Here is a 24,439-nt window from a genome sequence, read left to right on the forward strand (position 1 = left end):
TCCCTTGGCTTTTTCCTCCACTCATCCCTTACATGGTTCATCCTTGGCCCCCGACTTACTATAGATGCTTTCCCTCGGCAATATCAACTTCTCCCCATGGTTCCCACAATGTATACATTGATTACGCTCAATATTTCATTTTTAACACAGATCTCTCAAATAAGCTCTAAACTATCTCTTGTACATATTCAATGACACGTACCACACAGGCCCTTTGAATTTGCCATCCCCACAACTGAACTCAGCTCATTCCCTGTCAAACACATTTCTCTTTCTGTCTTTCCCATTTCAATGGTAAAACCTAGATGCCACTGCCTATTTTACCTCTCATTTCCAGGGAGTGGGTCACCAACTCCTTTAAATTCCACTTCCTGAATCCTTCTGCACTGTAATCACTCTGCTACTGATCCAACCATCTACTTTATGTTATTACAGTATCCGATTAAGCAGTTTCTCAGCATTTTGCAACAGAACTGACTTTCTATAACACAGATCTAATAATTTCATTTCCCCTGTGTCTTGTGGAAATTTTGTCAGATAATTATTAGACTTTGAACAATTAGAAGGAAGGGACCATGCTTTGCTTATCTAAAATTTCCATAATATAGCAATAGTAAGCAAATACCTCAAATCAAGGCATTAAAGATGTTCTCATTAAATTTGTGGATTACAAAATTTGCAGGAATGTAAAACAGAAATTCAAACATACAAATTGCTTAAATAATTAGCTAACCCCAAAAGGAAATGCCTACGAGGAAAAAAATGTTGAATATAAGAATGAATGAATGGACAAACAAACAAAAAGGCAAGGAGGATCCCTTAACAACACATGTATAAGGATGAAGGAATTTTAGTTTATTTCATTAGTAATTTAATTCCGAAAAAGGCCAATGCAACTTTGGGGTACAGTAAATTATCAGTAATAGTTCCAATCTACGCTAAATGTTACGGGTACCATGTTTTAAAAGAATCAATGACAAACTGAAGGCCTTGCTGAGGAAAGAAGCCAGGACAGGGTGGCCCTGAGTTCAGTATTATGGGAAAAAGCTGAAATAAATACTGATATTTAATCTGTAGAAGAGGAAACTTAATGGGGATATAAAAGTTCTTAATTTGAAGAACAATTCATAGTAGAGGAATAAGACAACCTGAAAAACACAAAACAACATCAGAAACATGGGGTCTAAGTACAGGGGAACTTCAACTTGGTATTAGGACTGCTCCCATCTGGGACGTTACTGTGTGATTTTGCAAATTCTCTTGCACTAGAGATTTCAAGCAGAAGCTGGACAACCACATCGTGGATGTGTTAGCACAGAGGATTTCTGCACAGAATAGGAGACTGATTTGAACGTTGGCTTGTTGAACGTAGACTTAGACTGGGTCACTTATGGCACCTAACTACAAGATAAATCATGAGCAAGTCATTTACACAGACGTTTCTGGATAACCAAGAAAATCATCCAGACATCTCCCTTCCAGATCAAATTCTGACTGCCGTTTTCCACCTAGGAACTAAGGATTCCTCTAAGGTAGCTGTTAGCTAGTAGTTAATTGATACAGAAGAAAAGCATCATGCATTTGAGAATGTTTACTATGCAGTTTTTAATGTTATAAAGACCCTGAATATAAATGTAAATACAGGTAGTTATACACAAACTATATAAAAATGCTCCATACAGGCGGGGCAGCGTGAATTGGTGAATGAATCAAGGGAACTGCAAGGAATTCAGTATAGCTAGGGTAGGAAGCTAGAGAGCCGTGTGGATGAAAGGCTCTTGGTGCTGCAGCCAGGAGTCAGTGCTGTGCCTCTGCGGTGGGAGAGCCAACTTCAGGACACTGGTCCACAAGAGACCTCCCAGCTCCACATAATATCAAACGGTGAAAATCTCCCAGAGATCTCCATCTCAACACCAACACCCAGCTTCACTCAACGACCTTAACAAGCTACAGTGCTGGACACCCTATGCCAAACAACTAGCAAGACAGGAACACAACCCCACCCATTAGCAGAGAGGCTGCCTAAAATCATAATAAGTCCACAAACACCCCAAAACACACCACCACACATGGACCTGCCCACCACAAACACAAGATCCAGCCTCATCCACCAGAACACAGGCACTAGTCCCCTCCACCAGGAAGCATACACAACGCACTGAAACAACTTTAGCCACTGGGGACAGACACCAAAAACAATGGGAACTATGAAGCTGCAGCCTGCAAAAAAGAAAACCCCAAAAACAGTAAGATAAGCAAAATGAGAAGACAGAAAACACACTGCAGATGAAGGAGCAGGTAAAAACCCATCAGACGGGCTTCCCTGGTGGCGCAGTGCTTGAGAGTCCGCCTGCCGATGCAGGAGACGCGGGAACCCACTGAACCAACCTTAGCCACTGGAGACAGACATCAAAAACAACGGGAGCTACGAACTTGCAGCCTGCAAAAAGGTGAACCCAATCACAGTAAGATAAGCAAAATGAGAAGACAGAAAAACACACAGCAGATGAAGGAGCAAGATAAAAACCCACCAGACCTAACAAATGAAGAGGAAATAGGCAGTCTACCTGAAAAAGAATTCAGAATAATGATAGTAAAGATGATCCAAAATCTTGGAAATAGAATAGACAAAATGCAAGAAACATTTAACAAGGACCTAGAAGAACTAAAGATGAAAAAAGCAACGATGAACAACACAAGAAATGAAATTAAAAATACTCTAGATGGGATCAATAGCAGAATAACTGAGGCAGAAGAACAGATAAGTGACCTGGAAGATAAAATAGTGGAAATAACTACTGCAGAGCAGAATAAAGAAAAAAGAATGAAAAGAACTGAGGACAGTCTCAGAGACCTCTGGGACAACATTAAACACACCAACATTCGAATTATAGGGGTTCCAGAAGAAGAAGAGAAAAAGAAAGGGACTGAGAAAATATCTGAAGAGGTTATAGTTGAAAACTTCCCTAATATGGGAAAGGAAATAGTTAATCAAGTCCAAGAAGCACAGAGAGTCCCATACAGGATAAATCCAAGGAGAAACACGCCAAGACACATATTAATCAAACTGTCAAAAACTAAACACAAACAAAACATATTAAAAGCAGCAAGGGAAAAACAACAAATAACACACAAGGGAATCCCCATAAGGTTAACAGCTGATCTTTCAGCAGAAACTCTGCAAGCCAGAAGGGACTGGCAGGACATATTTAAAGTGATGAAGCAGAAAAACCTGCAACCAAGATTACTCTACCCAGCAAGGATCTCATTCAGATTTGATGGAGAAATTAAAACCTTTACAGACAAGCAAAAGCTGAGAGTTCAGCACCACCAAACCAGCTTTACAACAACTGCTAAAGGAACTTCTCTAGGCAAGAAACACAAGAGAAGGAAAAGACCTACAATAACAAGCCCAAAACAATTAAAAAAATAGGAATACGAACATACACATCGATAAATACCTTAAATGTAAATGGATTAAATGCTCCCACCAAAAGACACAGACTGGCTGAAATGGATACAAAAACAAGACCCATATATATGCTGTCTACAAGAGACCCACTTCAGACCTAGAGACACATACAGACTGAAAGTAAGGGGATGGAAAAAGATATTCCATGCAAATGGAAACCAAAAGAAAGCTGGAGTAGCAATTCTCATATCAGACAAAATAGACTTTAAAATAAGGACTATCAGAAGAGACAAAGAAGGACACTACATAATGATTAAGGGATCGATCCAAGAAGAAGATATAACAATTGTAAATATTTATGCACCCAACATAGGAGCACCTCAATACATAAGGCAAATACTAACAGCCATAAAAGGGGAAATCGACAGTAACACATTCATAGTAGGGGACTTTAACACCCCACTTTCACCAATGGACAGATCATCCAAAATGAAAATAAATAAGGAAACACAAGCTTTAAATGATACATTAAACAAGATGGACTTAATTGATATTTATAGGACATTCCATCCAAAAACAACAGAATACACATTTTTCTCAAGTGCTCATGGAACATTCTCCAGGATAGATCATATCTTGGGTCACAAATCAAGCCTTGGTAAATTTAAGAAAATTGAAATTGTATCAAGTATCTTTTCCAACCACAACGCTATGAGACTAGATATCAATTACAGGAAAATATCTGTAAAAAATACAAACACATGGACACTAAACAATACACTACTTAATAACAAAGTGATCACTGAGGAAATCAAAAAATACCTAGAAACAAATGACAATGGAGACACGACGACCCAAAACCTATGGGATGCAGCAAAAGAAGTTCTACGAGGGAAGTTTATAGCAATACAATCCTACCTTAAGAAACAGGAAACATCTCGAATAAACAACCTAACCTTGCACCTAAAGCAATTAGAGAAAGAAGAACCAAAAAACCCCAAAGTTAGCAGAAGGAAAGAAATCATAAAGATCAGATCAGAAATAAATGAAAAAGAAATGAAGGAAACGATAGCAAAGATCAATAAAACTAAAAGCTGGTTCTTTGAGAAGATAAACAAAATTGATAAGCCATTAGCCAGACTCATCAAGAAAAAAAGGAGGGGCTTCCCTGGTGGCGCAGTGGTTGAGAGTCTGCCTGCCGACGCGGAGGACGCGGGTTCGTGCCCTGGTCTGAGAGGATCCCACATGCCGTGGAGTGACTAGGCCCATGAGCTATGGCCGCTGGGCCCGCGCATTGGAAGCCTGTGCTCCGCAACGGGAGAGGCCACAAAGGTGAGAGGCCCGCATACGGCAAAAAAAAAAAAAAAAAGAAAAAAGGGAGAAGACTCAAATCAATAGAATTAGAAATGAAAAAGGAAAAGTAATAACTGACACTGCAGAAATACAAAGGATCATGACAGATTACTACAAGCAACTCTATGCCAATAAAATGGACAACCTGGAAGAAATGGACAAATTCTTAGACATGCACAACCTGCCAAGACTGAATCGGGAAAAACTGAATATATGAAGAGACCAATCACAAGCACTGAAATTGAAACTGTGATTAAAAATCTTCCAACAAACAAAAGCCCAGGACCAGAGGGCTTCACAGGTGAATCCCTGTGCATTTATTCCAGAAATGCAAGGATTCTTCAATATATGCAAATCAATCAACGTGATACACCATATTAACAAATTGAAGGAGAAAAACCATATGATCATCTCAATAGATGCAGAGAAAGCTTTCGACAAAATTAAAAACCCATTTATGATAAAAACCTTGCAGAAAGTAGGCATAGAGGGAACTTTCCTCAACATAATAAAGGCCATATATGACAAACCCACAGCCAGCATCATCCTCAATGGTGAAAAACTGAAAGCATTTCCACTAAGATCAGGAACAAGACAAGGCTGCCCACTCTAACCACTCTTTTTTTTTATTTTAAAGAAGATGTTGGGGGTAGGAGTTTATTAATTAATTTATTTATTTTTGCTGTGTTGGGTCTTCGTTTCTGTGTGAGGGCTTTCTCTAGTTGTGGCAAGCGGGGGCCACTCTTCATCATGGTGCGCGGGCCTCTCACTATCGCGGCCTCTCTTGTTGCGGAGCACAGGCTCCAGACGCTCAGGCTCAGTAGTTGTGGCTCACGGGCCTAGTTGCTCCACGGCATGTGGGATCCTGCAGACCAGGGCTTGAACCTGTGTCCCCTACACCAGCAGGCAGATTCTCAACCACTGCACCACCAGGGAAGCCCTTCACCACTCTTATTCAACATAGTTTTGGAAGTTTTAGCCACAGAAATCAGAGAAGAAAAGGAAATAAAGGAATCCAAATTAGAAATGAAGAAGTAAAGCTGTCACTGTTTGCAGATGACATGATACTGTACATAGAGAATCCTAAAGATGTGACCAGAAAACTACTAGAGCTAATCAATGAATCTGGTAAAGTAGCAGGATACAAAATTAATGCACAGAAATCTCTGGCATTCCTATACACTAATGATGAAAAATCTGAAAGTGAAATCAAGAAAACACTCCCATTTACCACTGCAACAAAAAGAATAAAATATCTAGGAATAAACCTGCCTAAGGAGACAAAAGACCTGTATGCAGAAAATTATAAGACACTGATAAAAGAAATTAAAGATGATACAAATAGATGGAGAGATATACCATGTTCTTGGATTGGAAGAATCAACATTGGGAAAAGGACTCTACTACCCAAAGCAATCTACAGATTCAATGCAATCCCTATCAAACAACCACTCGCATTTTTCACAGAACCAGAACAAAAAATTTCACAATTTGTATGGAAACACAGAAGACCCCGAAGAGCCAAAGCAATCTTGAGAACGAAAAACGGAGCAGGAGGAATCAGGCTCCCTGACTTCAGGCTATACTACAAAGCTACAGTAATCAAGACAGTATGGTACTGGCATAAAAACAGGTCGATCAATGGAACAGGATAGAAAGCCCAGAGATAAACCTACGCACATATGGTCACCTTATCTTTGATAAAGGAGGCAGGAATGTACAGTGGAGAAAGGACAGCCTCTTCAATAAATGGTGCTGGGAAAACTGGACAGGTACATGTAGAAGTATGAGATTAGATCACTCCCTAACACTATATACAAAAATAAGCTCAAAATGGATTAAAGACCTAAAGGTAAGGCCAGAAACTATCAAACTCTTAGAGGAAAACATAGGCAGAACACTCTATGACATAAATCACAGCAAGATCCTTTTTGACCCACCTCCTAGAGAAATGGAAATAAAAACAAAAATAAACTAATGGGACCTAATGAAACTTCAAAGCTTTTGCACAGCAAAGGAGACCATAAACAAGAACAAAGACAACCCTCAGAATTGGAGACAATATTTGCAAATGAAGCAACTGACAAAGGATTAATCTCCAAAATTTATAAGCAGCTCATGCAGCTCAATTACAAAATAACAACCCAATCCAAAAATGGGCAGAAGACCTAAATAGACATTTCTACAAAGAAGATATACAGACTGTCACCAAACCTTTGAAAGAATGCTCAACATCATTCATCATTAGAGAAATGCCAATCAATACTACAGTGAGATATCATCTCACACCAGTCAGAATGGCTATCATCAAAAAATCTAGAAACAAGAAATGCTGGAGAGGGTGTGGAGAAAAGGGAACACTCTTGCACTGCTGGTGGGAATGTGAATTGGTACAGCCACTATGGAGAACAGTATGGAGGTTTCTTGAGGAACTACAAATAGAACTACCATATGACCCAGCAATCCTACTACTGGGCATATACCCTGAGAGAACCATAATTCAAAAAGAGTCATGTACCAAAATGTTCATTGCAGCTCTATTTACAATAGCCAGGAGATGGAAACAACCTAAGTGTCCATCATCAGATGAATGGTAAAGAAGATGTGGCACATATATACAATGGAATGTTACTCAGCCATAAAAAGAAATGAATTTGAGCTATTTGTAATGAGGTGGAGGGACCTAGAGTCTGTCATACAGAGTGAAGTAAGTCAGAAAGACAAATACCATATGCTAATACATATATATGGAATTAAAGAAAAAAAATGTCATGAAGAACCTAGGGGTAAGACAGCAATAAAGACACAGACCTACTAGAGAATGGACTTGAGGATACGGGGAGGGGGAAGGGTAAGATGGGACGAAGTGAGAGAGTGGCATGGACATATATACACTACCAAATGTGAAACAGATAGCTAGTGTGAATCAGTCGCAGAGCACAGGGAGATCAGCTCGGTGCTTTGTGACCACCTAGAGGGGTGGGATAGGGAGGGTGGGAGGGAGGGAGACGCAAGAGGGAAGAGATATGGGAACATATGTATATGTATAACTGATTCACTTTGTTATAAAGCAGAAACTAACACACCATTGTAAAGCAATTATACTCCAATAAAGATGTAAAAAAAAAAAAAAGTGCTCCATACACAAGAATGTAAAATTCCCCTTCCTTTCTCACTTTGCTGCTATGGACATCTTTGTCCTTTAAACTACATGGCACCCTGGTCCCTACTTCTTGATCCTCCTAGGACCCATTTACAGAAGTATGCTGGAAAAAGAAAAGTAGTAAAAAAAAAAAAAAAATTTTTTTTTTTTAAGAGCAACAGCATCTATTTATTGGACAATTGCAGCTTCTTTCCTAATGAGATACAGCCCATTCCTTTTTTTGGGTATTTGTACATTTCAGCCAGTTAAGGGAGAAGGGGAAGGAACACTCAATGACAGACACAGATGTTTCCTTTTTGGTGAAAGCAAAAAACCTTTATAAACAACATCCCACTCCTAAGTAAAAGTGGGATAGAGAAAACTTGATTGTTTTTAATCTGGCATTTATGTATATCTTCTCATTTCATATGTATAGGTTATTTGGGTACTATTACCGTCCACTGGCAGAATACTTAACAGTAAAAACAAGCATCAGGATGGAAAAAGTATTAACAAAAGCTAAGAAAAAAATGGCTTGAGGAGGGTGGGCAGCAGTAGAAGCAGAAAGTGTGCAGGAAAGTCCTGCCAATCTTCCAATCTTCCAGAAAGAGCACGTGGATCTAGTACACTGGTCTTAGTAACCCAAATTATAAAATCACAAAAATCATCCCACAAAAACAAATTGATACATGGTTCTCTAGTGCTCTCCTAGGTACACAGTGGGTTCAACAGACTTTTGGGAGATGGCTCAGAGCCTAATTACTGTATATAAAGCTGTTTTCAGGACTATCTTTATGAAGATCTTAATGTTTTATCAGTAAATCCACTAGAAGAAAAATTACTTAAGCTGCAGCACTGGGAACAAATTACGCAAATCTCTGAACGGCAAAGGCTGCAGCACTAATAGCTAATAGATACTTCTTTTAGGCATGGATAAGTCAACTGCACCTTATGCCTCATCAAAAGGAAGTGATCATTTTCACAAGTAAAGTGCTGGGTTATTTCTTATTACCCATAGTTCTCTCAAAAGTTACTCACAGCTGAAGAGTAGAGCTCAAACTCTTGCTCAGGAAGGAAAGAATGCCAGCCATCTTCTATCACTTCAAACATGGGCCGGTAAAAGAAAGGGTACATCAGAGTGATGGAGTCCAGGGTAGACAATGCCTAGGGGAAAAAAGAAATAAAAAAGAAAATTGGAACATTTCACAATTTTAAACACTTTCTAATTGCCAAATTGGTATTAAATACGGCCTAATAATGATGGACACCCAATATATTTCTCTAACATGGTATTTATTACTAGACACAATTATACCTTACTGAGGCTAATTACCATGCTTTCAGCCTCTAAGTTTCTGGCACATAACATACACTCAATTAGCATTTGCTGAATGAACAAAAGAACAAAACAATGTGCACACCTACTCAGAAGAAAAATGAAAAAACTCCTTCTTGAGACCATTTAATAAGCCCTAATAAAAAGGTCCAAATATTTCTGGAGATCAGAGAACAGGTTTTGGTTAGTCAGTAAGGCCTTGGCTCAAAATCCAGTTATTAACTATATAGAAACATATGTAAATTATTTAAAATCAGTGTGTGTAAGCAAAAAAGCTTAGTAGCCAAAGAGTCAGAAGGGAGTCAGACTGCTGGACTCAAATTCCAGATGCCAATGCAAGAGTGTTTAAGTAATGTAACCACTCTACGCCTCACTTTCCTTAGCTGTAAAACAGAGGAAATAACCTCATAGGGCTACCTCACAGGGCTACCTCTTAGGGCTGTTGGGAGCATTAAGAGAGAAAATGTATGTAACAGGGCTAGAACAGTGCCTGGCACATAATAAACTCTAAAATAATTTTAGCTGTTACATGTTCCACATCGCCTCCAACGATGTGAAATTTCCTCCCTTCCTAGAGTGATATGGTCAGGTATCCTCATACCTTTATGCTACACTGACCCAAAACCGAGGCAATAACTCTGTGGTCCCAAAATGAGCCTATTGCCATCTGAAGCACTTGAATTCTGGTGACAACACCAGGGAAATCTGACTAGATGGAGGAACTGAGAAACGGAACATCACCTGGCAGTTTCATCCTTCTGACAGGGGAGTTTTAGAAAGCATTTCTATGAGCGGGAAAAAAAAAAAAGCAGCAAAATCAGTTCGCATAATTCAAACTGCAGTAATTTTGAAGACACTCAGCTGGAGGCGGGGAAGAGGGCCCAACATCATGCTAACATCCCCAAGCTCTCAGAATAAAGCTACCTCCTTTTAGGTCAGTAGAACCTTTATTTTATTTATTTAATTTTTAAATTTTATTATTTTATTATTTAAAAGATATTCTTCGCAATATTAAAAAAATTTTTTTTCAGCTTTACTGCGGTATAAATTGACAGCTTTATTAAACTGTAAAATATTCCAAATGTACAAAGTGATGATTTGATACACATGCACATCGCGAAAGGGTTTTCCCCCATCGAGTTAATTAACACATCCATCACCTCACATATTTACCTTCTGTTGTTGTTTATGAATACATTTAAGTTCTATTCTCTTAGCAAACTTCAAATTACATAATACAGTGTTATCAACTATAGTCCATGTTACATATTAGATTCTCAAACCTTATCTCATAAACATCTGTAACTTTTACCAACCTCTCCCTATTTCACCCACCTCCAGCCCCTGGAAACCACTTTTCTACTCCCTGTTTCTATGTTTGTTTTTTTTTTATTTTTTAGATTCCACATATAAGTGATACCATGCAGTATTTTTCTTTCTCTGTCTGGCTTATTTCACTTAACACAACAACGCCCTCCAGTTTCATCCATGTTGTTGCAAATGGCAGGACTGCTTTCTTTTTTTTTTGCGGTACACGGGCCTCTCACTGTTGTGGCCTCTTCCGTTGCAGAGCACAAGCTCCGGACGCGCAGGCTCAACGGCCATGGCTCACGGGCCCAGCCGCTCCGCGGCATGTGGGACCTTCCCGGACCGGGGCACGAACCCATGTCCCCTGCATCAGTAGGCGGACTCTCAACCACTGTGCCACCAGGGAAGCCCGGGACTGCTGTCTTTTTTAAGGCTGAATAATATTCCAGAGTGTGTGTGTGTGTTTGTGTGTGTGTGTGATTTTCCCTATTCATTCATCCATCAACAGACACTTAGGTTGTTTCTATACCTTGGCTATTATGAGTAACGCTGCAGTGAACATGGGAGTACAGATATCTCTTTAAGACAATGATTTTGTTTCCTTCGGATATATACCGAGAAGTGGGATTGCTGGATCATATGGTAGTTCTATTTTTAATTTCTTGAGGAACCTCCATACTGTATTCCATAGTGATTGGTACAACCATTATTTTATTTATTTTATTTTATTTTGCTGTACGCAGGCCTCTCACCGCTGCGGCCTCTCCCGCCGCGGAGCACAGGCTCCGGACGCACAGGCCCAGCAGCCATGGCTCACGGGCCCAGCTGCTCCGCGGCATGTGGGATCCTCCCGGACCGGGGCGCGAACCCGTATCCCCCGCATCGGCAGGCGGACTCTCAACCACTGCGCCACCAGGAAAGCCCACAACTATTATTTTAAATGCATGTCAGAAACCGTTCTGGCAGGCAATAAGCACTCAGGCTCAGACTTGTCATGATTACATTTCATGTCACTAGAGACAGAACTTTTCCTTTAAACACATTAATGCTCAAAGAACTGAAGTCATTTCAACCCTAAAAGGCCACTGAAACTATATAGAAAATAAGATTCATCTGACTTCCTGCTATAATTTAGAAAACCAAGCACTTGCCAGTTATTCTTCCAATGGGATTCTATTTATGGCAACAGAATATATTTGGGTATATGGATTTTGATAACAAAGAATAGTTCAACCGTGCTTTATAAGAAATGCACTGGGCTTCCCTGGTGGCGCAGTGGTTGAGAATCTGCCTGCTAATGCAGGGGACACAGATTTGAGCCCTGGTCTGGGAGGATCCCACATGCCGCGGAGCAACTAGGCCCGTGAGCCACAACTACTGAGCCTGCGCGTCTGCAGCCTGCGCTCCGCAACAAGAGAGGCCGCGATAGTGAGAGGCCCGCGCACCACGATGAAGAGCGGCCCTCGCTTGCCACAACTAGAGAAAGCCCTCGCACAGAAATGAAGACCCAACACAGCAAAAATAAATAAATTAATTAATAAACTCCTACCCCCAACATCTTCTTTTAAAAAAAAGAAAAGAAAAGAAATGCACTTATTACTACCAAATTATGTCAAGATGTATAGAAGAAGGGAGGGAAATTGGATGCCAGGAAAAGGCTAGAGGCCAAGTACACCATGTGTATTTACTATGGTGTTAAAACAAGGTCAAATTACTTACTCCTTCTTTTCAGCCTTAAGGCTTCTACATAATCAGTCAGTTTCTACAGAGCTTTAGGTAATATGTGTAGCTAAATAAACAACTGATTAGTGTCAGATGCCAAGAAGTTAAGTAAATGCAATCAGCAAGTGGGGTAATAGGCCCTGTTTCTTCACCACAGGCAACTTCACTAACACCCACCAGCTATCTTACAAGTTATAAAAGGGATAAGAAAAAGAAAATGCGGACAGCTCAGTGAAAATCCAATCCCACAACTGAAAAAAAACACATGCTCAACTGAAGTGGGTGAGTGGCATTCCCTGGCCCAAACAGCAGGACAGCATTTCCCTTTAACAGCCTAGAAGCCACAGTGCGTTTCTCACTCATGTCAGCAAATTCAGCCAAATCAACATTACTGTGTTATTTCCAAATGATGAATATGTAAGACAAACAGTTCAGCTCATCTTCTCACTTCCTTAAGTAAAATTTAGCAAAAGCAGAAAGAAAAACACTACATGCCATTTTCTCAGTACCACAACAGTGGTTCCTCTGTTTCTCTATTTTTGTTTAAAAGCCAAATAAGATCCTACAGATTTAAGCCTTTCTGCCCCCTTTAACAGTTAAGCCAATAGCATTTATTTCACATACAAAGCCCAGATCAGTCACTCAAAGACAGAAGGAAAAAAAAATCAGTGTGTCTCTATAATTACCTAGAAAATACTGTAAACATAAAGTTAATTGCTATAATTTAGTGGCAATGAGTTAAAATAAAGCAACTTAAAATCTGAGGGTATACCAAAATTGTTTAAAATGGGAAAGAAAACAGTGTGAGCTCTTCAATTTAAATATTAAATTATCCAAGTAAAATTTCTATTATTTGTAATCTGAACAGATATTCAATATCATTTCTGTAAATATAAAATACATCCTGTCTTAAGCAAACATAATTATGGAAATTCAGATTTACTAAAAACAAACAAAAGACTACAATCATTGTTGATAATTACTTGCTTTACAAAAGAAATAACGGTTTTAAAAAGTCTCAGCATTTATATACACACAATGGAATATTATTCAGCTTTAAAAGGGAAGGAATTCCTGTCACATGCTACAACATTCATAAACCCAGAAGAATAAGAAGCATTAAAAACTGCTGTAATCAATAAAATCTTTTTACATTCCTATAACAATGACTCAGGGTGAGGCTCTTCCATTCAGTCTTCAATATTTGAGTCACAAACATGACTAAACATCTAAAAGAAACATATAGGGGCAGGACAGGAATAAAGACTCAGATGTAGAGAATGGACTTGAGGACACAGGGAGGGGGAAGGGTAAGCCGGGACGAAGTGAGAGAGTGGCATGGACTTATATATACTACCAAATGTAAAACAGATAGTTACTGGGAAGCAGCCGCATAGCACAGGGAGATCAGCTTGAGGCTCTGTGACCACCTAGAGGGGTGTAGGGAGGGTGGGAGGGAGATGCAAGAGGGAGGAGATGTGGGATATATTATAGCTGATTCACTTTGTTATAAAGCAGAAACTAACACACTATTGTAAAGCAATTATACTCCAATAAAGATGTTAAAAAAAAAACATAAGAGCTACAGTGAAGCAGAAAATAAGGTTCCTTTTAATGATTATTTATTTTCATCACATTTTGCTTCCAAAATACTTACCTCAATGGAACTGGCTATATTCAAACATTCCTCCATTCCAGGAATATCCAACTGAATAATTCGAAAATCCTTACATTTTATGATGATGGTACCCAGTGGTCCCACAAACCTATAAAAAATTATAAATTATGCTTAGGGACCTATATACTCCCAACTCAAAGTATATGATTATTTCTTTAAAAAGAGGAGGTTATAATCACCATCTATACAAGCAGACCTTCTTTTATTGCACTTCACTTTATTGAGCATTGCAGATATTGAGTTTTTTAAAGATTGAATGTTTGTGGCAACCCTGCGTCCAGCAAGTCTATCGGCACCATTTTTCCAACAGCATTTGCGCACTTCATCTCTCTGCATCACATTTTGGTAATTCTTACAATATTTCAAACTTTATTATTATTATTGTTGTTGTTATTATATTTGTTACGGTGATCTGTGATCAATGATCTTTGATGTTACTATTTTAATTGTTTTGGGGCACCAGTAACCCATATACTACATATACTACATATACTACAGTGAACTTAATTGATAAATGTGTGTCCTCTGACTGCCCCACCAACTGCTGTTTCCCCATCTCTCTCTCTCTCCTCAGGCCTCCCTATTCCCTTAGACACAAAAATATTGAAATTAAGCCAATTAATTACTCTATAATGCCCTCTAAGAGCTCAAGTAAAAGGAAGAGTCACACATCTCACTTTAACATCAAAAGCTAAAAAGGATTAAGCTTAGCGAGGAAGGCACATAAGAAGTCGAGACAGGCCAAAAGTTACACCTCTTATGACAAATAGGTAGCAAGGTGTGAATGCAAAGGAAAAGTCCTTGAAGGAAATTAAAAGTGTTACTCCAGTGAACACATGAATGATAAGAAAGCAAAACAGCCTAATTGCTGATACGAAGAAAGTTTTAGTGGTCTGGACAGAAGATCAACCAGCCACAACATTCCCATAAATCAAAGCCTAATCCAGAGCAAGGCCCTAACTCTAATTCTCTGAAGGCAGAGAGAGGCAAGAAAGCTATGAAAGAAAAGTCTGAAGCTAGCAGAAGTTGGTTCATGAGATTTAAGGAAAGAAGCCATCTCCATAACATAAAAGTAAAAGCAAAGCAGCAAGTGCTGATGTAGAAGCAGCAGCAAGTTATCCAGGAGACCTAGCTAAGATCACTCATGAAGGAAGCTGCACTAAACAACAGATTTTCAAGGTAGACAAAGCCTTATACTGGAAGGAGATGCCATCTGAGGACTTCCGTAGCTAGAGAGGAGAAGTCAGTGCCTGGCTTCAAAGATTCTAAGGACAGACGGACCCTCTTGTTAGCGGATAATGTGGCTGGTGACTTTAAGCTGAAACCAATGCTCAAATACCACTCCCAAAGTCCTAGGGCCCTTAAGAATTATGTTAAATCTACTCTGCCTGTGCTCTATAAATGGAACAACAAAGACTGGATGACAACACATCTGTTTACAACATGGTTTACTAAGTATTTTAAGCTCACTGTTGAGACCTATTGTTCAGAAAGATTCCTTTCAAAATATTACTGCTCATTGACAATGCACCTGATCATCCACTATCTGATGGAGACGTACAATGACATTAATGTCGTTTTCATGCCTGTTAACACAATGCCCATTCTGCAGACCATGGATCAAGGAGTAATTTTGACTTTCAAATCTTATTATTTAAGAAATATATTTCAGGGACTTCCCTGGTGGCACGGTGGTTAAGAATCCACCTGCCAATGCAGGGGACACGGGTTCGAGCCCTGGTCTGGGAAGATCCCACATGCTGCGGAGCAACTAAGCCCATAAGCCACAACTACTGAGCCTGCGTGCCACAACTACTAAAGCTCATATGTCTAGAGCCCGTGCTCCGCAACAAGAGAAGCCACCGCAATGAGAAGCCCATGCACCACAACAAAGAGTAGCTCCCACTCGCCGCAACTAGAGAAAGCCCACACACAGCAACAAAGACCCGACGCAGCCAAATATTAGTTAATTTTTTAAAAAAAGAAACAGATTTCCAAAGCCTATAGCTGCAATACATAGTGATTCTTCTGATAGAACAGGGCAAAGTAAATTGAAACTTTCTGTTAAGGATTCACCATTCTAGATGCCATTAAGAATATCTGTGATTCATGGGAAGCGGTCAAAATATTAACATTAACAGGAGTCCAGAAGAAGTTGATTCCAACCCTCAAGGATAATGTTGAGGGGTTCAAGACTTCAGTGGAGGAAGTCACTGCAGATGTGGTAGAAATAGCAAGAGAACTAGAATTAGAAGCGGAGTCTGAAGGTGTGAATGAACTGCTGTAGTCTCATGATAAAACTTTAATGGATAAGGAGTTGAACAAAGTGTTTTCTTGAAATGGAATCTACACCTGATGAAGACTGTTGAAATGACAACAAAGGATTTCGAATATTACATAAACTTAGTTGATAAAGCAGCAAGAGGGTTTGAAAGGATTCACTGATTTTGAAAAAAGTTCTACTGTGGGAAAAATGCTATCAAACAGCATTGCATGCTACAGAGAGATTGTTCTTGAAAGGAAAGAATCAATGTGGCAAACTTCACTGCTGTCTTATTTTAAGAAATTTTCACAGCCACCTCAACCTTCAGCACCCATCATCACCCTGATCAGTCAGCAATCATCAGCACTGAGGCAAGACCCTCCACCAGCAAAAAGATTACAACTCACTGAAGGCTCAGATGATGATCAGCGTTGTTTAGCAATAAAGTATTTTTTAATTAAGGTATGTACACTGTTTTAGATATAATGCTACTGCACACTTAATAAACTACAGTATAGTGTATAATAACTTTTACATGCATTGGGGAAACCAAAAAATTCACGTGACTTGCTTTATTGTCATATCGGCTTTACTGAGGTGGTCTGGAACTAAATCTGCAATACCTCTGCCGTACACTGTTTTAGATATAATGCTACTGCACACTATAAACTACAGTATAGTGTATAATAACTTTTACATGCATTGGGGAAACCAAAAAATTCACATGACTTGCTTTATTGTCATATCGGCTTTACTGAGGTGGTCTGGAACTAAATCTGCAATACCTCCGCCGTGTGCCTGTATTCAACTTTCTTCTCCCCTAGTAATCTAATAAGGAAGAATCAAGCCTGCATCATTAAAATGTGAGCCACAAATAATTTTAAATATATGTATTTAAAATTTTTTTCAAATATATAAAGTAATTCATGCTAGGCCAATTCACTTAATGGAGATTATTAGGGGCCTTACTGCAAATAATAGGAAAAACAGATCTGTAATTAATGTATTAAGTGTTTGTGTAGAGATATTTCCAAAGCATAGAAAAACAGTTCATTTCAGATTTTACTTACTTCCAAACTTACAACAGTTGATTTGAAAAATAAGTATCTTTTTTTCAGTCTTTAAAACCTATTAACTTGCAATATCTATTCTAAGTAAAGGAAAACTTCAGAGTAAATGCCATGTGTAATCATAAATTTTGTATCAGTAAGTTTTGAACAAATTTAATTTTACCTTAGTTGGGATTTTTGTCTTCCTTTTCTTGTTGTTTTGTTTTTGTCTGCACTTGCTGATAGCTCTGATTTTCTTTTGCTTTGCCACTGAGTGCCCCAATTCTTTCCCATTAATACTTCTGAGTACTCCCTAAACTAAGAATTCTTAGATTTATCTAAAGCGGATAATTTTAAAAAATAATAAAAAAATAAAAAATAAAGTGGATAATTTTATTTATACTGTGCCTAGCTTAGGAAAACGACTCCTACAGCTACTCTTCCCAAATTCTACTTCAACTGTAAATACCCCCATGCCCAACATCACTGCACTGTGAATTTGGATAAGCAAAAATTATCAACATGGGTCAAAACCTAGCAAAGAAAACTCCACCAGATATCCACAACTGAACAACACAGAGGAATGCCTCTTATGAAATGTAGTTTGAAAACTCATACTCTTGGCACTTCCACTTCTGGCAAAAGTGGAATAACAGAGACCAGATTTACCCTCCTACCTGAAACAACCAAAATAACTGGGCAAAATATAAGGAAAGACTGTTTTCAAGACACTGAACATCAGACAACAAAGAACAGAGCTCTCTGGGAGATGGGTGAGTTCAGTGACCACCCCAATTTACTGTTTTGAGATTTTCCAAGTTATAGTGAAGGGAGAGGAAAACTGGGTGGGGTTGAGAGTCTGAGGAGACCACCTATATTAGGAAAGAAGGAAATTAATGAAGAAAATTTGGGTCTCAAATTAGTGACCTCAGATTCCACTATACTAGAAATAGAACAGCAAGTTAAATCCAAAGCAGAGAAAATTAAATAAAGATAAAAAGAAAAAAAATTAATGAAATAGAGAAGATTCTAGGGAAAAACAATGAAAGCAAAACTGACTGTTTCAAAAGATCAATAAAAGTGATAAAATTCTAGCCAGACTGATCAGGAATAAAGAAAGTCACAATTTACCAATGTCAGAAATGAGAGAGGTTACAATCACTACAGACTCCACAGACATTAAAAAATAATAAGGGAATATTAGGAACAATGTTATGCCAATAAATTCAACAAGGTAAATGATATGGACAAATTCCTCAGAAGATACAAATGACTAAAGATCATTCAAGAATAAATAACCTGGTTAGAGCTATATCTACTAAATAAACTGAAATTTTCAATAAAATCTTCCCCACAAAGAAAAAAGTCCTGGGTGGCTTCACTGATGAATTGTATAAAACATTTAAGGAAAAAATACTATTAAGTCAAGACACACTTCCAGAAAATTGAGAAGAGGCAATTACTTCTCAATTCACACCTAAAGTCCAGCATTTCCCAAATACAAAACCCAAAAACATTACAAGAAAACTACAGACAAATATCCCTCATAGACATAGACGTAAAATTTCTAAACAAAACATTAGCAAATTAAATCCAACAATATATAAAAAGGATAATGTATCACGAGCAAATGGGGTTTATCCCCAAAATGCAAGGGTGGTTTAACAAAGTAATTTACCATTTTAACAAACTGAAAAAGAAAAACAATATGCTCATCTCGATAGATATAGAAAAAGCATTGACAAAATCCAACAGCTATTCATGATTTTAAAATGAAACAAAACAACTCAACTCTCAGCAAACTAGGAACAGAAGTGAACTTCTTCCACCTGATAAGAGCGTTTACAAAAACAAAAAAACTAAAAAACTCTACCACTAATAGCATACTTAATGAGAAAGACTGAATGCTTTCTCACTAAGATCAGGAATAATACAAGGATGTTCCCTCTCACCACTTCTATTCAACATTGTACTGGACTTTCCCGGTGGTGCAGTGGTTAAGAATCTGCCTGCCAATGCAGGGGACATGGGTTTGAGCCCTGGTCCAGGAAGATCCCACATGATGCGGAGCAACTAAGCCCAGGCGCCACAACTACTGAGCCTGCACTCTAGAGTCCGTGAGCCACAACTACTGAGCCCGTGCCCCACAACAAAGAGTAGTCCCCACTTGCCGTAACTAGAGAAAGCCCATGCACAGCAATGAAGACGGAATGCAGCCAAAAATAAAATTAAAATTTTTATAAATGATTAATACAAACAAGTAATTGGAAACTGAAGTTTGAAAAATATCACTTGAAATAGCATAAAAAAATATGAAATACAAAGAGGAAATTCTGACAAAAGATATGAAAGACCTGTGAGTGAAAACTATAAAACATGGCTGAAAGAAATCTGAGACCTAAATAAGATAAATGGAGAGAGAGATTTGTTCATAAGTCAGAAGACTCAATATTATGATATCCTATGTTAATTCTCATCAAGTTCATTTATCAACAGTTTCACCACAATTCTCACGACAGGCCTTTCTTAAAAAGAAATTGACAAGCTGATTCTAAAATTCATACGGAGGAATTCCCTGGCTGTCCAGTGGTTAGGACGCCATGCTTTCACGGATGAGGGTGCAGGTTCAATCCCTGGTCGGGGAAGATCCTGCAAGCTGCACAGCACAGCCAAAAATAAATAAATAAATAAATATTTTTAAAATTCATATGGAAATGCAAATGACCTCAAATAACCAAAACAACTTGGAATAAGAACAAAATCAGACAGCTAACACTATATAATTTAAAGACTTAATATAAAAATAAAGACTTTGGCAGCAATGGCATCAAATAGATCAATGGAATAGAGCAGAAAGTCTAGAAATATATTCACTTATATATGGACAAAGGTGTGCAAAGACAATTCATTGAAGAAAAGGCAGACTTTTCAAGAAACGGTGCTACAACGATCAGATATCTATATGAAAAAAAGAATTTGGACCTATACATGAACCATATACAAAACTAACTAAAAATGGATCATATATCTAAACCTAAAACTATAAAACTTCTAGAAGAAAACATGGGAGAAAATCTTTGTGACCTTTGGTTAGGCAAAGATTTCTTAGCTATCACAACCCCAGTCTATAAAAGAGCTAATAAACTGTATGTCTTCAAAATTTTAAATGCTTGCTCTCTGAAAGACACAGTTAAAGAGAATAAAAAGACAAGCCACAGACTGAGAGAAAACATTTGCAAATCTTATATTTGATAAAGGACTTGTACCAGAATATACTTAGAAAAAACAAAACCCTCAAAACTTAACAAGGGAAAGGATTCTGGAAGACAGTGGAATCAGAAGCATTAGGAATCTGTCTTCCCACCTAGATAACAATTGCACTGGCAGAATCTCTTTGCTGTACCTATTTTGGAACTCTGATGTCTATTAAAGGCTTGCAACTTCCAGGGAAAGACTTGGATAATAAATTGCAGTTAATTTTGGATATATTCAGCTCTTAGCAAAATAGCAGCTACTCATTCCCCACCCCCACCCAAGTGACAGGCAGCTGGGTGTATGTTCCTGAAGCAGCTTGCACACAGCTTACAGGAGCCAGGGTGGGCAGAAAGGACCCTGTCCTCCAAATATCAGGGGTCTGTGCTGTGACTGTAGATTGCTGATTCTGATCACAGAGGTGCAAAGAGGCAGGCAGCCATTGCTGCAATTCCTCCCACTGTTGCAAGCTGCATCCAGCCCCCAACCAGTGACTTTCAGTGGATTTACAGGGTCAGCTCTCTTCCCACTCCTCTTCATTTTTCACTTTTCCCCTTTCAGGAACCAGACATTAAAGATCAGGACATTTGAAAACAACTGTATATATAGGAAAATTAGGAAGTGACTGTGACTGCACATACCCAGGCTCAGAAAAGACCTGAGAAAGCCTTAAGTTTACACCTCAGGCTGATCCTTGGCATATAGACATCCTACAGCAGTCAAAAAAACAAAAGTAATAAACAAAAGAAACCCCCTAAAACAGCAAACCCTGGGGAAGAGGGAGAATCTGTTTTCCAGAGTTACCACATTATTAGATCTAAATGTCCAGTGTTGAGCAAAGAAAAAAAAAAATCACAAGGCAGAGAAATTATCAGGAAAGCATGGCCCATTCAAAAGGTAAACAGAAACTGTCCCTGAAAAAGACTTGATGGAAGATGATATCTTAGACAAAGACTTTAACAGTCGTAAAGATGCTCAAAGAAGTAAAGGAAGATATGGAGAAAGTCAAGAATATAATGTGTGAACAAAACAGAAATATCAATAAAGAGATAGAAAACCTAAAAAAAAAAAAAAGAAATTCTGGAGCTGAAAAGTATAAGAACTGAAATCAAAAATTCACAAGAGGGATTCAAAAGCAGATTCTCAGAAAGCAGAAGAAAGAATCAGCAAACTTAAAGACAGGACAATGGAAGTTATCAAGTCTGAGAAACAGAAAGAAAAAAAGATTAAAGAAAAGTGACCTGTGAGGTACCAACAAGCAGACCAACACACACACAGTGGGAGTCCCAGAAAGAGACGAGAGAAAGAAAAGGGCAGAGAGGATATTTGAGAAAATAATGGCTGAAAATTTCCCAAATTTGATGAAAGACATGACTATAAACATCCAAAAACCTCAATGAACTCAAAGTAAGATTAACTCAAAGAGACCCATACCAGGAACTCAAAAACTCTGCAGCTAGAAGACAGTGGGCTGATATATTCAAAGTGCTAAAAGGAAAAACTGTCAACTAAAATGTGATATCCAGCAAAACTGTCCTTCAAAAGTGAGGGAGAAATTAAGACAGTCCCAGATAAACAAAGCTGTGGGAGCTTGTGAGCACTAGACCTGCTCTGCAAGAAACACTCATGGGAATCCTGCAAGGTGAAATGAGAGGACACTAGACAGTAACTTGAAGCTGAATGAAGAAATAAATATCTCAAAAAGGTAAAATAAAAGGCAATTATAAAAGCTAGTATTGGGACTTGCCTGGTAGTGCAGTGGTAAGAATTGCCTGCCAATGCAGGGGACATGGGTTCAAGCCCTGGTCTGGGAAGATCCCACATGCCGCAGAGCAACTAAGCCCGTGTACCACAACAACTGAGCCTGAGTTCTAGAGCCTGCGAGCCACAACTACTGAGTCCAAGTGCCACAACTACTGAAGCCCACACACCTAGAGCCTGTGCAACAAAGAGAAGCCACCACAATGAAAAGCCCACACACCACAATGAAGAGTAGCCCCCACTCGCCACAACTAGAGAAAGCCCACGTGCAGCAACAAAGACCCAACACAGCCAAAAACAGTTATTTTTTTTTAAATCTAGTATTATTGTAACAATGGTTTGTAAACGCACATTTTATTTTCTACATCATTTAAGAGACTAATACATTTAAAAGAATTATTAGATTATGTTTTCAGGCCCAAATACATAAAAATGTAATTTTATGACATCAATGGAAAGCAGTGGGGACAGAGCTATAAAGGAGTAGGGTTTTTGTATGTTTTTGAAGTTAAGCTGGTATAAACTCAAATTAGAGTATTATAACTTTAGGATGTTAAATTTAATCCCCATGGTAACCACAAAGAAAACAGCTACAGAATATACACAACAGTAAATGAGAAAAAATTTTAAACACTTCATTACAATAAAATCAACTATGTGCAAAAGAAGACAATAATGAAGGAAATGAGGGACAGAAAAGCTTTAAGGCATATAGAGAACAAACAGCACAATGACAGAAGTAAGTCCCTCCTTACCAATAATTACTTTAAATGTAAACAGATTAAACTGTCAAAGGATAGACATTGGCAGAATGGATAAAAACATATGATCCAACTATAGTCTGTCTCACAAGAGACTCACTTGAGATCCAAAGACACAAACAAGTTGAAATTGAAGGGATGGAGAAAAAAGATATTCCAAGCAAACAATAACCAAAAGACAGCAAAGAAGGCTTTACTAGTATTAGACAAAATAGTCTATAAATCAAAAATGGTTATGAGAGACAAAGGACATTATCTATTAATAAAAGGTTCAACACAGCAAGAAGGTGTAACAATTATAAACATTTACACATCCTATGACAATCAAAATATTTGAAGCAAAATCTGACAGAAGTGAAAGGAGAAATAGACAGTTCTACAATAATAGTTGGAGACTTTAATACCCCACCAGACAGATATAAATATGGAAACAGAGAACTTAATACAATAAATTAACTAGACCTAACAGACATAAACATGCTACCCAACAACAATAGGATACACATTCTTCTCAAGTGCACGTGGAACAATTTTCAGGATAGACTGTATATTAGGCCACAAATCAAGTCTCAACAGATTTAAAAAGACAGATATAGAGACCTCCCTGGCAGTCCAGTGGTTAAGACTCTGAGCTTCCACTGCAGAGGGTATGGGTTACATCCCTGGTATGGGAACTAAGATCCCGCATACGGCTAGGTGCAGCGAAAAAAAAAAAAAAAAAAGATATCATACAAAGTATCTTCTCTGACCACATGGGATGAAGTTAGAAATCAGTAACAAAAGTAAAATTGCGAAATTCACCAAATTATGGAAATTAATAAACTTTTAAACAACCAATGGATCAAAGAAGAAATCACAAGGGAAATTATAAAACACAGACAAAATGAAAACAAAAACGTGACATTACAAAACTTATGGGGCACAGCAAAAGCTGTATATATTATATATACATATATATAAAACCACCTGATATATGATAAATCAGTCAAGGACGGGCTGTTAGATGATGGTTTTAGCAAAACTAGCTTGCTACATGAAGAAAAACAAAGTTGGATTCTTATCACACTTGAAACAAAGGTAGAATCCAAATGAATTAAAGACCTAAAAATGAAGGGTAAAACTATAAAGCTAATATGGAAGAAAAGTAGGAGAATATCCTAGTAATTTTGGGATAAGGAAGGACTTCTTAAGACTTAAAGAGCACAAACCATAAAGTATCGATGAATTTTGTATTAAAATTAGGACTTCTGTTCCACAAAGGGCACCACACAAAAGTTAACAAATGGGTGAGAGATATGGAGAAGATATCTGCAATGTCTAAGCGAAGAATTAATACCTAGAGAGTATATAAGGAACTGGCGCCAAAAAAAAAAAAAAAAAAAAACCCCAAAAAAAAAAAAAC

General features: G+C 38.2%; 1 protein-coding gene across 1 annotated transcript in view; it reads right to left on the reverse strand.

Moving 5' to 3' along the window:
• MTMR9 (myotubularin related protein 9) overlaps nucleotides 1-24,439 on the reverse strand; it is an 82,724-nt gene that overhangs the window by 55,054 nt on the left and 3,231 nt on the right. The window contains exons 2-3 of the mRNA XM_007466138.1: nucleotides 13,931-14,039; nucleotides 8,946-9,071 (exon numbers count right to left, since the gene is read on the reverse strand). Of these exons, the coding sequence (XP_007466200.1) occupies nucleotides 8,946-9,071; nucleotides 13,931-14,039 (235 nt within the window). The remainder of the gene's footprint in view (nucleotides 1-8,945; nucleotides 9,072-13,930; nucleotides 14,040-24,439) is intronic.

This window comes from Lipotes vexillifer, unplaced genomic scaffold, assembly GCF_000442215.2.
Source record: "Lipotes vexillifer unplaced genomic scaffold, Lipotes_vexillifer_v1.1 scaffold308, whole genome shotgun sequence".
NCBI lineage: Eukaryota > Metazoa > Chordata > Mammalia > Artiodactyla > Lipotidae > Lipotes > Lipotes vexillifer.